This window comes from Hemicordylus capensis, chromosome 2 (assembly GCF_027244095.1).
Source record: "Hemicordylus capensis ecotype Gifberg chromosome 2, rHemCap1.1.pri, whole genome shotgun sequence".
Classification (NCBI taxonomy): Eukaryota; Metazoa; Chordata; class Lepidosauria; order Squamata; family Cordylidae; genus Hemicordylus; species Hemicordylus capensis.
This window is the reverse complement of record NC_069658.1, coordinates 356,555,090-356,570,922: the sequence shown is the minus strand read 5'-3', so window position 1 is coordinate 356,570,922 and position 15,833 is coordinate 356,555,090. Positions and strand designations below refer to the sequence as shown.

The 15,833-nt window shown below is 42.8% G+C and overlaps 1 protein-coding gene across 2 annotated transcripts in view; it reads left to right on the top strand.

The window, feature by feature from the left end:
• The first annotated feature begins 719 nt into the window (after positions 1 to 719).
• Positions 720 to 15,833, top strand: part of NR3C1 (nuclear receptor subfamily 3 group C member 1) — a 130,920-nt gene continuing 115,806 nt past the window's right edge. The window contains exons 1-2 of one of the 2 annotated variants that reach the window (XM_053294445.1): positions 720 to 988; positions 3,562 to 4,731. In XM_053294445.1, the coding sequence (XP_053150420.1) occupies positions 3,572 to 4,731 (1,160 nt within the window). In that variant the 5' untranslated portion in view covers positions 720 to 988; positions 3,562 to 3,571. Of the gene's footprint in view, positions 989 to 1,051; positions 1,103 to 3,561; positions 4,732 to 15,833 lie in introns of those variants that run through there. The other variant, XM_053294446.1, reaches the window with a different exon arrangement.

The following is a 15,833-nucleotide window of genomic DNA, read 5'->3' as shown; positions in this document are numbered from 1 at the left end:
CTTGGGAGTAAATCCCACCGAACGGGGAGAGTCTTGCTTCTGAGTAAACACACTGAAGAAGCACTATATTAGCTCTCCCCAGAACGTTGGAGACGGGCCTTGGAACTAGGCTAAGAAGGGAAAGACGAAGCCCCAAAGGAAAGCCCCCGGTGGCGGGCGAATGGAAGCAAAAGAATCCGTGGCAGAAGAGAAGGGGGCCGGGCGGAGAAAGAAGCCCTTGTCTGGGGCTGCAGTTGCCGCTTTCAGTCAACAGGTTGCACCGTTCCCCCTCGGCTGCCCCGCAATGCGCGCACTCGCGGGCTCCTTCTCTGGACGTGCTCTCTGCTATGCCGTGCCGTGAGCGGCCGAGCCAGCGCAGCGCTGCCTCGCCTCCTCTGTGCGTCTCTGCTCCCTATCCACGTCGGGGAGGGGGAGGAGGCGGGGGGAGGAGGAGGCGGAGGCAGCCACCGCCGCTAACGCCGTCGTCGTCGTCCATTTTGTGGCTGGGGCAAAGCCATAGAGCCGAGCGCTGACGGAGTGACTGGCGGCCCGGAGTGGCGAGGGGGGGAGGAAGGAGGAAGAGGGGGGAGGGCGGGACGCCCGAGGGGTGCGAAGAGCAGACGGGAAAGGGGGGCAGAGCCAAGCAGGACGAGGAGGAGGGGGAAGTGTGGCGTTAATTAAGCGAAAGGGGGGTGCAGAAGTGTCTGGAGACAGCCAGGGGTGGGGGGAGAGGGGCAGGTGAGGGGCTGCTCGCTGGGGTGGTGGTGGCGGCGGCGGCGGCGGCATCTGGGTGCGTGTGCGTGGGGAGAGGGAGGTGGGCGGGCGGCGGCGGCTGCTTTCCTCCTCATCTGCAAAGGGGCGGCTGCTCTCACCCCCACCGCACACCCAATCCCGTTGCCCCGTAACTCTCCTTCCTTCCAGTGCTCACCAAGTTGTTTATTTGCCTCGCTTCTTGCTGGAGCGATGGAAGTTGGCGGTTAAAGGAGCCCCAGCGCCCCCACTGGATAAGGTAAGGGGTGGCTTTGACTGTGTCTCTCTGCTTGCCTCTGGGGAGGGGGCCGAAATGGCTTCGACTTTCTCTGCTCGGTGCCTTCCGAAGGGAGGCGCGTCCGCGCCGAGGAGGGTGAGTGGGATGGTGGTGTTTTTCGTAGAGGTCAAACCCCCCCCCCGTCTGACTGTCTCCAGTAATGTCTCGCTTCCCACCCCATCCCCCGCCTTGCCATTAAGAGCGAGCGGGCCGTGAGGCCGGATTGGGGTGGGGTGGGGTGGGGTGGGGGGATCCCGCTTCTCCTGTTCGCCTGGGCCGTCCAACTTCTAAATCGTCTGCGTTAAATTTGGACGTGGGAGAAGGGGTGTGTGGTGTGTGTGTGTGTGAGTGAGTGAGTGACCGGGGAAGGGGAGGGAGTGATATGCTATCCTATTTCACAACCATCTTTGGCTAATTTTAATCCCATAAGATAATGTCCGAAATAGCCTCTATCCTCAGAAAGGAAGGATTTTAAAACTACAATAAATCGTTTGGACACCCTTCCCCGCTCTCTTTCTTTGGAGAGAGTTATTTTTCTGGAGTATTTAAAATATATTCGTTGGTGGTCGGGTTTGTTGGGTTTTTTTTATAAATGAAGATAGGTGTTGCTCGTTTCCCCCCTTCTTAATTTGTTTAATTTGGCGGTCCCGAGGGATTGGAAAAGGACAAGGAGTTGAAAACTCGAAGTTGGAGTTTTGAGGCAAAGGGCTGGTGTTATTTGGTAGAAGTGGGCGTGCCAGGCAAAATGCTCAACAGGTCCTGACACATTTCTTTCTTTTTCATTCTTAAATCTACTTTTTGAGAGGAGGGGCATAACTACTATTAGGCAAGGGGAGGCGGCTGCCTGGGGGCCCCCACGCCTCAAGGCCCCCCCAGAGGCAAGTCACATGACTATATATTGTGAAGTGTTTGTGTGTGTATCAGCGAGGGGCCCATTTTAAAAATTTTGTCTCTGGGCCCACTCTAGCCTTGTTACGCCTTGTTGCTTAGCTTAAAGAGATCCTGTTGAAATATCCTCAGGGTCCCCCTCTTCACATTTGCACGTGCATCATGTGACAGATTCCCCCCCCCCCCTTAGCGTTGTCTATCATTTAATGGCTTTTGTGTCTGTGTGTGAGAGAGAAACTCTTCAAATGTGGCAACTCCAGTTTTTTCCTTGTCCTTCCGCCTTTTTTTCTCAAAACGATGATACTTAAAGAAAAAATTACTTGGTGGCGCCATGGCCCAAAAATATTTTATGCCTCTTTTGCAACTTTTGAAGAAAGGATGTCACAGAATTACTTGTTCCATGGTGTCTTTTTGGTTTTGGAGGGAGCTGTCAGGAAAGCTTCCTACCGATTCACAAAGCACCTTTTATAGCTTTGTATGTTTTAAGGAAAGCTGTGAAACATTCTGGGAAGAAAAGAGGGGAAGTCAAATGAAATCAAATAAGCATTATTAAAAATTACTTTAATACCTCACTTCTAGATTTTTTTTTGCTCTCTCAGCTTGTGAGAATGAACGGTGTTTTAAGTGACACCTCATCATATTTGCCAATATTGATCCTTGGATCACTTAATTGGAAGCATAGCTGTCCTGCACAAACATCAGTAGTGTTTGGAGATAATGTATGTTTAGTTTGCCTTGCCTTTTCTCGATGCAAACGGGTACAAAGTCTGGAACATTTTTAAAATTTAAAATGAAATATGTCTGGACTTGATTTTAAGTATAAACTGATTGCTGACGTGCATGTTCTTTACCATATAATGGAATTTCCAGAAATCAAAGGAATGTAGAGGACTGACATTGTAAGGATGTGTGTTTTCCCTCCTCTTCAGTAAATATATTTATTTAATTTGAAGTCTGCACTACTTGAAATTAACTGTGTCTTTTAATGTTTGTCTGAAAATGACAAAGTAAAATAATATATTAAGTTAGGCAAACTGGAACTTAAATATTTATTTATAATTCAGAAAGTGTGTGTAGTGGGAGAGAGAGAGAGAGAGAAGAAAGGGTAAGATTCTTTTGGGAAATTAGCAGGCATGCCAGGTAATATGGTGCCTGGAAAAAAAAATTCTAATGGAACTTGGCTCATTGGGCTATACTGAAAAACTTGGATGCTTAGAGTAGAATGGGTGTAGAAGTTGTGACGTAGAATTCTTGCAGTAAGCGTAATAGTTTAGGAGGGGGGGAAATCACATTCAAAACTTGCTTGATTTTATCTCTCAATATTTCAATTTGGCATAGATTTATATAATTGATATGTATTACTTAGTGACAAAGATGGCTGGGTGTTCTGATTGTGAGTAGTTTTCTTCACGATTACTGATAGGTATAAACTGGATTTTAATAATTCCAAATTGAGAAAAGCTTTATTTAAAAAAATCAGTCCCAAGCCCCTAGGATGGGTTGGGTTAGTGATGGTGACATTGGAAACTATTATATTACGGATAAAAATCATATGTCTGTCTTCTGATTAAACTGTCAGATAATCACAACTAGGTTTGCAGTGTTTTTCATCTGCATTTATTTTGTTATAATGCTAACAGTGAATATTTCTCTTTCTTTATTACCAGTATTAAAATAATGGAGCCCAAAGAATCATTAACATCCTCAGGAGGGGAGGAAGCAGGGAAAAGTGCTCACTTCCGTGACAAAGGAGGGATTGTGATAGACTTTCATCCACCCTTTAGGGGTGGAGCTGTCAAGACTCCTGCAACTACATCTCCCTTGCCCACCTCTTCTCAGTCTGACTCCAAGCAACAGCCTGTTCTGTGTGACTTGTCAAAGGGAGTAGGAAGCAATGTGCCACAGCCAGATCTCTCCAAAGCAGTGTCACTGTCAATGGGATTGTATATGGGTGAGACAGATGCAAAAGTGATGGGAAACGAACTTGGATTTCCACAGCAGGGCCAAATCAGTCTCTCTTCAGGAGAAACTGATTTCAGGCTTCTTGAAGAAAGCATTGCAAGCTTGAATAAGTCTTCTAGTTTGGTAGAAAGCTCAAAGGGTGCACCATCTGTTGATGTACCCCTAGAGACAACGTTCCCAAGCATGGCTAGTCATGATCTCACTTTAGAGCAAGGGGCTTTAGTGCAAGGCCAGGTTGGTACCAATGGTGGTAACTTAAAGCTGTTTCCTGAAGACCAAAGCACCTTTGATATTCTGCAGGATTTTGAATTGCCCCCTGTATCTCCAGGAAAAGAAACAAATGGAAGTCCTTGGAGAATGCTGGATGAAGGTAGCTTGCTTTCACCTCTGGATGCAGATGAGGGTTTTCTCTTGGAAGGAAATGAAATGGAGGACTGTAAACCTCCTGTTTTACCAGACACTAAGCCTAAAATTGATGAGCATGGGGATCTTTTACCCATTCCCACAATGCAAATACCACAAGTGAAGACTGAAAAGGAAGATTTTATTGAACTGTGTACCCCTGGGGTAATAAAGCAAGAGAAAATCAGCCCAGTTTATTGCCAGACTAATTTTTCTGGATCAAATGTGCTTGGAAATAAAACATCAGCCATTTCTATTCATGGCGTCAGCACTTCTGGAGGACAAATCTACCACTATGACTTGAACACAGCATCCGTCTCTCAACAGCAGGATCAGAAACCAGTTTTTAATGCCATTCCATCTCATCCTGCTGGTTCAGAAAATTGGAATAGGTGCCAGGGAACTGGGGATGATGCTCTTAATCCACTGGGAGCTTTTACTGGCAGACCCATCTTCTCGAACGGCTATTCAAGGTAAGAGATGTTACATTTTAAAATAATAACTAATGCCAATAATATAATTGAGAATTCTGTTCTAACTACTTACACATGTATGCATGTGTTAATGTAGTGTGCAGATAAATTACTTAAAGAAGTGGCTATCAGCAGTAAATAACTTGTCATTATGGTTTTAAAATGTATAAGACAGAAACAGTGAACATGGCAAACAGAAATACCTATTGTATCTTAAGTAGCTGAGACAAATTTTTACCAAAGGCAGAAGACGCCTTATAGACTATTGAAACTGTAAGATCGCCATTTCTTGGAATTGCGTGTATTCAGTATGCACAGCTTGATGGGTTCTCATAATATCAGCTGTTAGAACTTAAGTTTAACAGCGGGGTTTTTTGGATGGTGTGTTAATTATTGTGAATAAACTGTCAACAATTTCTTTCCCTTTGTCTACCATATTTAAAAGTAAGAATGTATATGTTCCAATATGAAGTCATAGGCAGGCTTTATTCTGAATATTAAGAAATGCCATTCTTTACAATTTATTCTTAAATGTAACTATTGGAAATATTTGCATAAGAAATTTACAAAAACTGATTGTACTTTCTTTCTCTGAAATCTGTGTGATTAGTAAATTTCTCCAGATTCTAGAAGTGTAAAATGTGTTGCCACCAAATAGGGTTTTCATTCCTCCATTTCCCCCCACCTCACTTCTTCTGAATTAAACTTGTGTATAATATTGTGGCTTTAGATGTGTTAAAGTCCAGTTGTATGCAAATTTTCATGAAAGTCCCACTGCAGTCATTGAAACTTATTCCAGTATATATTTCCATAGTAATGCAGCCTTTCCTTCTGTGAACACTGCTTTATTTTGTACATGATGTGTTTGAATTGTTCTTTTGATGTTTTAATAACATAATTTACCTTAGTGTTGGTTTCTCCTGTATAACTTATTTTTCTATATGAGACAGGTTTTTAATTTGCCTTAGACATTGATTAGAGACTAATGTATGATCCTCATGCACGTACAAACAGCTCCCCATAGGGCTTAATAGAACACTGTTTCTTCTCTACTCTCACCTCCAGCTATGCATAAAAATGTGCATAGCTCAAAATGTGCATAGGTTTTGCATACACAAGTCAGCATGCCAGAACTTTGCAGGGAATAGGAAGTGTGTATAGGTTATTTCTCATAATATGTTGGTGTGTGTTTTTGTGCATGCCTATATGCATCTATTGATGTGGGTGGAAAGCAGAAATAGGTTCTTGTGGAATAGGGATGTGCACAGAACGGGATTTATGTTGTGTTCCGAGCTCGGAATGGAATGCAAATGCCCAGAACATTCCATCGGAATAACCGGCAGAATTGGTTATATGATAACAAACCAACCAAGAAGCAAGGAGATCACAAGCCATTGCCACAGGAATCAAGGAGAAAAATGGTGCAGGGTCATTCTGTTCCGAGCTTGAAACAGGCCCTTCATTTGAAGGGTATTCTGTTTTGAGCTCAGAATGTTCTGCACATTCCTGTTGTGGAGTCCTTTGGGAAACCTTTTGTGAACACTGTACCCCCATTTGGGGAAGAATTGTGCCTAATCTTTAAAATGAGTCACATTAAAATGAGTCACAAAATGAATTAATTTCATATTAAAATGAGTGTGTGCATTATTTTCAGCGAAGTAAAAGTTCTATAGAATGTACTAACTGGGCAAAGAGGCACTTTTTAAACATGGTGATTCTCTTTATTTGGTAGGGGGAGAGCAATTGGACCTATCTACCCCCAGCACAGTACCTCTCCAGTGGCTGTTGCTGGGGTCTATCTTATGTTTCTTTTTAGATTGTGAACCCATCAGGGACAGGGATCTTTCTTTCTTTCTTTCTTTCTTTATGTAAGCCGCTTTGGAAGTTTTTGTTAAAAAGGGAAATATAAATATTTGTTTTAGTTGCATCTAGGCTGCTTTTTATAATTACATCTACTATTTTCAAATTGTTTGTTTGTTTGTTTGTTTAGCATGTTTCTATACCACAGGGAAAGCTTATGGAATTGAAGTACTGTGGGTATTGTTCTTTGGATTATACTTTTTGAAAAGAACTTTAGGGCACAAGTAGGCCAATTCCCTCCTCTCTCCCTCCATTGTTCTTCCCTCCCCGCAACACCTTCAACATTCTATGACTCAGCTACCCCCAGCCATAGACTCCATTACTAGACTCTCACATCCTGGTCGGCTTGTCTGCCTTTGACCCTCTCTTTTTTCCTCTCCAGGACAGAATTGAGAGTAGCCTATAGAAAACAATGAAGAAAATTTTAGCACAGCTATGAATGAGGAACAGTGTGTCAGCTTCTTTCCTCCTAATCCCTGGTAAAAGGTAGCAGCTCTTTTGTTGAGGGTTGTACAGCCCTTAGTGTAGATTTTTAGCTTTAGGCACAGGACACTTCTGGGGGAAAGGAGAAGAGGTGAAGATAGGCGCTGCAGAACTCAGGAAACTCTCCACAGTGAGGATAATTTCTGGCATGCAGGCAAATGGTTAGGTAGGATGCCAGCTAATGAATGGTAGTTTTTGTTTGTAAAACATTTATCTTGTACTTCAGGGGATCAGTACAGATGGAATACTGATTGTGGGTAAAGAAGCTTAACTATTGTTTGATGTGAAAGCTGGGTTGCAGTTAGGGATGTCATGGACACTTGAGGACAGGCCAGAAAAGTGGGATGGAAATTCTTTTGGAACATTTTCCTATACTTTTTTTTGATTTGGTGAAAATGTTTCCATTTCCAACATCTCATTGGCTGAAGCCCAGTGTGTGTGTGTCCAAAATATATCCCTGAGGGTTGCACAATTTGGGAATTTTGAATTTTGTAATTCAGAATTTTCTGGAAAACACACACCTCTGGAACCTACACTTGTAATATCTGCCCCAGCTATCCTAAGTCTCCCAAGAACTTAACTTGGGGAAAGGGGTAGCCAATGTAGGCAGCTATGGGCGTTCCAGGTCCTGGCAGAGCATCTCTTCTAACTGGGAACTGGACTGGAACTATCAGGTTCCAGCCTCCTCAGTGGAAAAACTTTGTGCTCCAACTCTCATTCCTCTGTGGAGGTCTCCAAGTGGCCTTTGCCACAATAGACATAGTATACTTAGATCACTTTTTATTCTTACGTTAGAATAAAATTTTTTAATTCTTATGTTAGTATTTTAGAATTTATATTTCCAGTCTAATTTCCAGTGAGAAAACTCACTCTTGCCAGAGCTTGGAATGCCATTACTAGTTTCTGTGGGAATTACATCTCAGGCTTTGCTGAGAAGACTACCTTCAATTTCTACCTTCAGCAGAAATTACGTTCTGCTGGAGCACTAGTTGCAGCCTTTGCCTACCTGTTACCCCAAGGTGAGCTTCGTGTGGTACTTGAGATGGGGAAAGGGGGAGAGGAGACGGTGAGCATTTTCAAATAGTCTCATTGAGGATTTGTGTACATTCAGTTGGAATGTGCACAAATCCTTGAGCCCTTTTTGTGCTCAGCAGCGGGGTGATCATGCATCCCTAATGGTAAATGACTAGTAAAACATAATCAGCTACTATGGTTTGAAGTGGATTTGCAAACAGTTTGTGGTAACTCTGCTTTGCGTGGTATCTGAATTGACATATTATACAAGCAGCTCTAAGCTGTGGTTTCGTTATACGTTTGGAAGCTAAAACGACTAGTCTAGGTTCTGAACTATGATTAGTGGAAATCATGACTTAGCAGATGCATGTACTGAGCCAGTACCTTAAACAAGTGCATACATATATCTCAAGAAGGCACATTACTTCGGCATTCACACATTTTAGCCCAGGGTAAATTGATTTTAAATTGCAAAAAGGAAACAGAAAAAAGAGGCTGATTTAAATAAATGATTCAAATTAAACAGAATTCATTTGAGTTATATACTTACTAAATAAAAGTGTACACTGTTTATTTACTCTGATCATAAAAACATATTGAAGTGTTATTTCCAGGCCTTCTATTTCACTTTGTGCTCTCAGCATTTGCCATATTTTCTATTTTTACTCAGCAAAGGGGAATTTTTTCCCCCAAATAGAAACTCTTATTGCCTCTTATTACCTATAGCCAGGGTGGATTTGATTTAAATCAAACTGATTTAAATCACGATTTAAATCACTAGCAGGGTGGATAAAAATAAAAAAAATCCGATTTAAATCAAAAAAATCCGATTTTTTTGATTTAAATCGGATTGTTTTTTAATTTTTATCCACCCTGCTAGTGATTTAAATTGTGATTTAAATCAGTTTGATTTAAATCAAATCCACCCTGCCTATAGCCTTGACAGGTTTCGTAGACAGGTGATGCTGCTTTCTGATTTTTCTTTCTGATTTAGCTACCCCTACTCCTTTGTCATATAACTGTCATTTTTTCTAACTTAAGTACAGAATTTTGAGCAAGTTGTAGTTAGTAAGTAAAAGAGTCGGTGTCAACTCCGGGCAACCACAGATCCCTGTGATTGTCTTTGGTGGAATATAGGAGGGGTTTACCATTGCCATCTCCCATGAAGTATGAGATGGTGTCTTTCAGCATCTTCCTATATTATTGCTGCCTGATATAGTTGTTTCCCATAGTTTGGGAAACTTACTAATGGGGATTCGAACTGGCAACCTCTGGCTTTCTAGTCAAGTCATTTCCCCGCTGTGCCATTAGGTGGCTACTAGACATAAAATACAGGTGAAACTCGGAAAATTAGAATATCGTGCAAAAGTTCATTAATTTCAGTAATGCAAATTAAAAGGTGAAACTGATATATGAGATAGACGCATTACATGCAAAGCGAGATAAGTCAAGCCTTAATTTGTTATAATTGTGATGATCATGGCGTACAGCTCATGAGAACCCCAAATCCACAATCCCAGAAAATTAGAATATTACATGGAACCAATAAAACAAGGATTGTAAATAGAACAATATCAGACCTCTGAAAAGTATAAGCATGCATATGTATTCAGTACTTGGTTTGGGCTCCTTTTGCAGCAGTTACTGCCTCAGTGCGGCGTGGCATGGATGCTATCAGCCTGTGGCACTGCTGAGGTGTTATGGAAGACCAGGATGCTTCAATAGCGGCCTTTAGCTCTTCTGCATTGTTTGGTCTCATGTCTCTCATTCATCTCTTGGCAATGCCCCATAGATTCTCTATGGGGTCCAGGTCAGGCGAGTTTGCTGGCCAATCAAGCACAGTAATCCCATGGTCACTGAACCAGGTTTTGGTACTTTTGGCAGTGTGGGCAGGTGCCAAGTCCTGCTGGAAAATGAAGTCAGCATCCCCATACAGCTCGTCTGCGGAAGGAAGCATGAAGTGCTCCAAAATCTCCTGATAGACGGCTGCGTTGACCCTGGACTTAATGAAGCACAGTGGACCAACACCAGTAGATGACATGGCTCCCCAAATCAACACAGACTGTGGAAACTTCACACTGGACTTCAAGCATCTTGCATTGTGTGCCTCTCCATTCTTCCTCCAGACTCTGGGTCCTTGGTTTCCAAATGAGATGCAAAAGTTGCTCTCATCAGAAAAGAGGACTTTGGACCACTGAGCAACAGACCAGTTTTTTTCTTGAGCCCAGGTAAGACGCTTCTGACGTTGTTTGTTGTTCAGGAGCGGTTTGACAAGAGGAATACGACATTTGAAGCCCATGTCCAGGATCCATCTGTGTGTGGTGGCTCTTGATGCACTAACTCCAGCCTCAGTCCACAACTTGTGAAAGTCCCCAACACTTTTGAATGGCCTTTTCCTGACAATCCTCTCCAGGCTGCGGTCATCCCTGCTGCTTGTGCACCTTTTTCTTCCACACTTTTCCCTTCCACATAACTTTCTATTAATGTGCTTTGATACAGCACTTTGGGAACATCCAACTTCTTTTGCAATTACCTTTTGAGGCTTTCCTTCCTTATGGAGGGCGTCAATGATGGTTTTCTGCACAACTGTCAAGTCAGCAGTCTTTCCCATGATTGTGATTCCTAATGAACCAGACTGAGAGACCATTTAAAGGCTCAGTAACCCTTTGCAGGTGTTATGGATTGATTAGCTAATTGGAGTGGGACACCTGGAGCCTAGACTGTTGAACCTTTTCACAATATTCTAATTTTCTGGGATTGTGGATTTGGGGTTCTCATGAGCTGTACGCCATGATCATCATAATTATAACAAATTAAGGCTTGACTTATCTCGCTTTGCATATAATGCGTCTATCTCATATATCAGTTTCACCTTTTAATTTGCATTACTGAAATTAATGAACTTTTGCACGATATTCTAATTTTTAGAGTTTCACCTGTAGTAGAAGCTTGCCCAGATGGGATCAATAGAGGATGCCTGTTCTGACTTGCTGGTTTCTGGCTGCCCAGTATCAAGCCATAGAAGGAATACATGAATTATTATTGTGTATGATGACTGGCAGAGATTTTTTCTCTTGCAGTTTTTTTTCTTTAAAAAAGAAAGCCTTCCATAAATTTTAAGAGATTACAGGAAGTCCTCAGCTTGCAAATGGTTGTGTTCCAAAAGCTTTTTTGTAGGTCAGAAGATCATAACTCAGAAAGAGTATGTGTCCCAAGAGGGACGACTTGTTTGTTTGTGCAGGTTGGCATTTGTAAGTTGGGGACTTCATTAATGTGCTATGTTATGGATCTCCGTTAAGTATGGGTGTTTGTAAGCCAGGTTGTGCCTGCATATGCTTGCATTAAGTTCAGATTTTATTTAAAAGCTGGTTATTTTAAAGAGAAAAATGTTTTATAGCTACATATGAAAGTCTGATTTTTAATGAGGTTTTTAAAAAATCACTTTAGCCAATTCCAACAGCTTTTTTCATGCACATATAGCTATTAATAGGAAGGGTTTCTTTTTCTACTGTTTTCAGTGCCAGCAGTGATATTTGAGTACAAACCTACCAGGTGCATAACCTTTGATAAATAGATTAAAATTGTGCATGTTCATCATGGTACAGTTTGAATTAAAGTTGTAAAAAAAAAAACCTTGAGAAAAAGTAGGCAACTTTTTGAAGATCAGTATATTTCTGTTTTGTCGTCTTTGAGAAAAATGAAGTTGATAGTGACACTAAATAAATAATTTGCTGCCTTAGATCAATTAGTATAACATAGAGGGAGACCTTTAAAAAATTTTTTTTTTTGCTAAGTGTGCTACATAGGATATGGCTAAGTATTACAGTTTAGAAGTAGTGGTGTGGAAAGTTGGAAAGGAAAGTGTGAGAATATTAGAACCTGTACAGTCAATAAACTGATAGGAACATAGGAAGCTGCATTGTGCCAAGTCAGCCTATTGGACTGGCAGTGGCTTTCCAGGGTTTAAGGCAGGCGTCCCTCCCAGCCCTATCTGGAGATGCCAGGGATTGAACCTGGGACCTTTTGCTTGCAAAGCAGATGCTCTACCACTGAGCTACAGCCTCATTCTATATCATGGTCTCCTACATAATGAAATACTCTAATATGATGTTCTACAATGGCTTAATTTGAGATTCTGAAGAAGTATCAAACTATTATACCAGTTTATACCAGCAGTCTTCAAACTCTCCAGTCCCAGGATTTTCACCCTTGCTATATCTGCAAATGTGCCCTATCTTTATATAAAAATGGTAATGATTCCAAAACTCACCTTTATGTCAGATAGTGTTTTAGCTGTCAACTGGGCTTTTTTCTCCCGTGTAGGAGGTCATCCTATTCATGGGTTGTGTACTGAGCGTGCTCGAGAAGATGGGACTAATTTTCTGACATGAGGCTAGTTCTGTGTGCTGGGAGGTGCCAAACTCCAGTTCTGGTCCTGTCTTGCTTGATCTAGTAGGGCTGCAAATGAGCTCCTCAGAATTTTTTCAAAGATTTAAGGCTAGTTCTTCTATTTCTCTCTACAACTCTCCATATTCTTCCCTCTCTTAATATTGTGTGAGGGTAGGAAGGCAACATATTTGTTCTCCTTTTCTAAATTCCAAACACTTTTTTCTTTGGCTAATTTGGACCTTTGGATCTTTGACTGTGTTTTACTTTTGTTTTTATTTGTTTCTCCCTGCTACTCCCCCAAACAGAGAGATCTTGCGCTGGGGAGCTACTACAAGGGTCCCTCTCAGAGGGTCCAGGGACGGGGCAGATCCCTTCCATGGGCTCTCCTTACAAAGTGGCATAAATACCTCTTGGCTTTTTTGTCGTGGTTTTGCCCCTGTTTCTGCTGCTCCAGCAGGAACGGCTATACTGTTAAAGAAATTGCTCCTGGGTGATTGGGAGCACCCCAAAACCTATCTTTTTGCTTGCATTGGGAAAATTAGCTCAGAAAGGAACAGTTTCATTTTAGTTTTAATTTGTGCAGAGTTCTGGACGCAGGACTGAGATAAGATTTAAGTTTCAAAAATAAAAAGAAGATATTTATTGTAGGGAGGGGTGCAGAGGAGAGAAATTGTGGTTAAAGCAATATTACTATCAACAATACCAGCTCTCCCTCTAATTTTTTTTCATCTTGAGTTTTGTTTTGGGCGGCAGTATCAAGGCAATGTGTACACAGATGCATTCAGAGTGGGGCCTTCCTAATTTAACCTGAGCAGGATCTAAAATTAACTGAGCAGACATAAGAAAACTTGTGAGTGTTCCCTTAGAGGGAACAATGAACAATACATTTAACTGCAATGAGACATTTTAACTTAGAGTCCAAATTGTGTAAGTTACCAAGTGGGCAAGAGAAAGATGCTCTTCGAGAAGGAGGCGGTTGGATTTAGGAAAGGGGGTAGAGAAAGATTTTGGGCCCAGGAAGGGGCAGAGCTCATATCACCTGGTCTTGATGAAAGGCTCGAGAACCACCGATGAACCATGGTCGGGCCAAAGGAACAGGTCAGGGCAATGTGGGTGCAAGAAGGCTGAGGGGAAGGATTCCTCAGTAGAGGTGAATCCGGGAGGTTGCTTTCTCCATTGAACCAGCTTGCCCGCTAACTTGACAAAGAGGCACCTTTTAAACATGGCGATTCTCTTTATTTAGCAGTAGGAAGAGTAACTGGTTCTATCCACCCCCAGCATAGTACTTCCAGTGACTGTTGCTGGTGTATTTTTTTTCTTTTTAGATTATGAGCCCTTTGGGGACAGCGATCCATCTTATTTATTTCTTATTTCTCTGTGTAAACCACTTTGGAAACTTTTGTTGAAAAGTGGTATATAAATATTTTTGTTGTTGTTGTTAGCAAGGAAGACTGGGCAGATCAGGTTGGGCAAGAAAGCCGATCTGCAGAGTGTAAGATCTCTCTCCCCTCCTAAGGGACCAGGAGAGCCTTTTCCTCCAGATGCGGTCAACTGGCTTAAGAAATTTATTGCAAAGGAGTGCCGAGGCCTTGCAACCGTGGCTCTTCCTGCCCCTCTGCCTCTCACTCTTCCCGCTCCTGTACCACCTCATAAGAAACCCAGGGGTCCCTCCCGGCCCTCCTTCTCATCATCCCCAGATTCTAGTCCTTATGGGGGGGGCTATACCTATCAGTGAGTGAGAGTGCTTTGCTCCATGAAAGGCCCCTTCCTTATATAGGCAAAGGAGATCATGTTCTTTATTATCTGAGGTGCTGCTGCCTCCTAAAAGACCAATCCAGCCTTCTCTACCTAAATGGTCTAATGATGTGCCATCTCTGCCACCTCCCACACCCCCATTACTCCTGCCTTACCAGTCTTGTCTATTCAGCCACAACAAAGTAATGCCTCACCAATTCACCCAGTTTGAGCCTGAATCCTCTCACTCTGGGTCTTTGCTCAACTGTGAGACTGAAAAGAAGGAAAATGGAAGTTTTCCCCCAAGTGCCCACTTCTTCTCACACACACACACACACCCCAAGCTGACTTCGATGTTGTCCTTGCTAAGGCTAAGAGAGCCATTAATGACGTTGCACCTTCTGAAAGCCCTCCAGGTGCCTCGGCGCTGGTCCAGAACTTCTTTCCATCCTTCTCCATCCCTACCTCCATGGTGCCCTTTCCTCCGTAGGAATGTTATGTTGGCAGAGTGTGGAAGGCTCAAGTCTATCAAGCCAGTGGGAGTCTGCCCTAAGAAAATGTACACCTTGCCTTCTGATGCTATATCTTTGATTTTGGTGCCTCATGTAGACACACCTGTCGCTCAGCTGGTATCCGCTTCTGTTATGAATACAGTGGGGCAAGAACAACTGAAAGTACCAGAGGACAGAAAATGCAACCTCTTGCTCAGAAAAGCCCATACACCATTGTCATCAGGGCAGCAGCCACCAATTCTTATCTTCTGTTCTTTAGGTGAAGGAACTCATGGAGCACATTTTCCCCCAAAAAACTCTAAGCGTCGCCTAGGAATAAATAAAATGGCCAGGGCAGCAGCACTTATGGCGGATTCCCGCATGTATCCAGAGCTATGGATTCTGGGGTATTTTGTGCAGATCTCTGGTTGAAAAACTGGACTGTGGATGTAAAATCTAAGCTTGCTCTTGACTCCTTTCCATACACAGGTTCCAAGCTTTTTAGGGACGTACTCAATCCCATCCTGGTGGAAATCAGAGACAGAAAGGCCATGCCTTGAGGCTGAAGGGATTGACACAGACACTTTCGCACTGCATCCTTCTCCTTTTTGTTCTAGAGGACATGTCCAGGGAAGTGCAGGCACACAGTACAGAAATCAGTGTGGAACAGCCTTCAAAGGCCAAGGCCGAACCCAGTGGAGGCAATGGGGCAGAGGGATGCTGAGATCACAGTATTCATGCACATTCTCTTCACTCACACAAGGTAACAGGAAGCAGTGACTTGCTTCCGGTTGGGGGCACACTCTTGAACTTCACCCCAGCCTGATAGCCACAACACAGTTCGGTGCTAATCACCATTTCCAATGATTTCCCCCTAATTCATCTTCCACCCCTTCCGACCATTACATGGTCTCATCAGTTTCCAAGAACTGCCAGAAACATATATGCATGAGTCAAACCATTCTTCATCTTCTAAGGATACAGGCGATAGAACCAGTACCCTTGATAGAAACATGTCAAGGCGTTTATTCTATCTTGTTTCTTGTACCAAAGCAGCACGGGCTGCGCAGAGCAGTGCTGGATGTCAAGAACCTCAACGGATTTATCTGGAAGTGCAAATTCCATATGGAG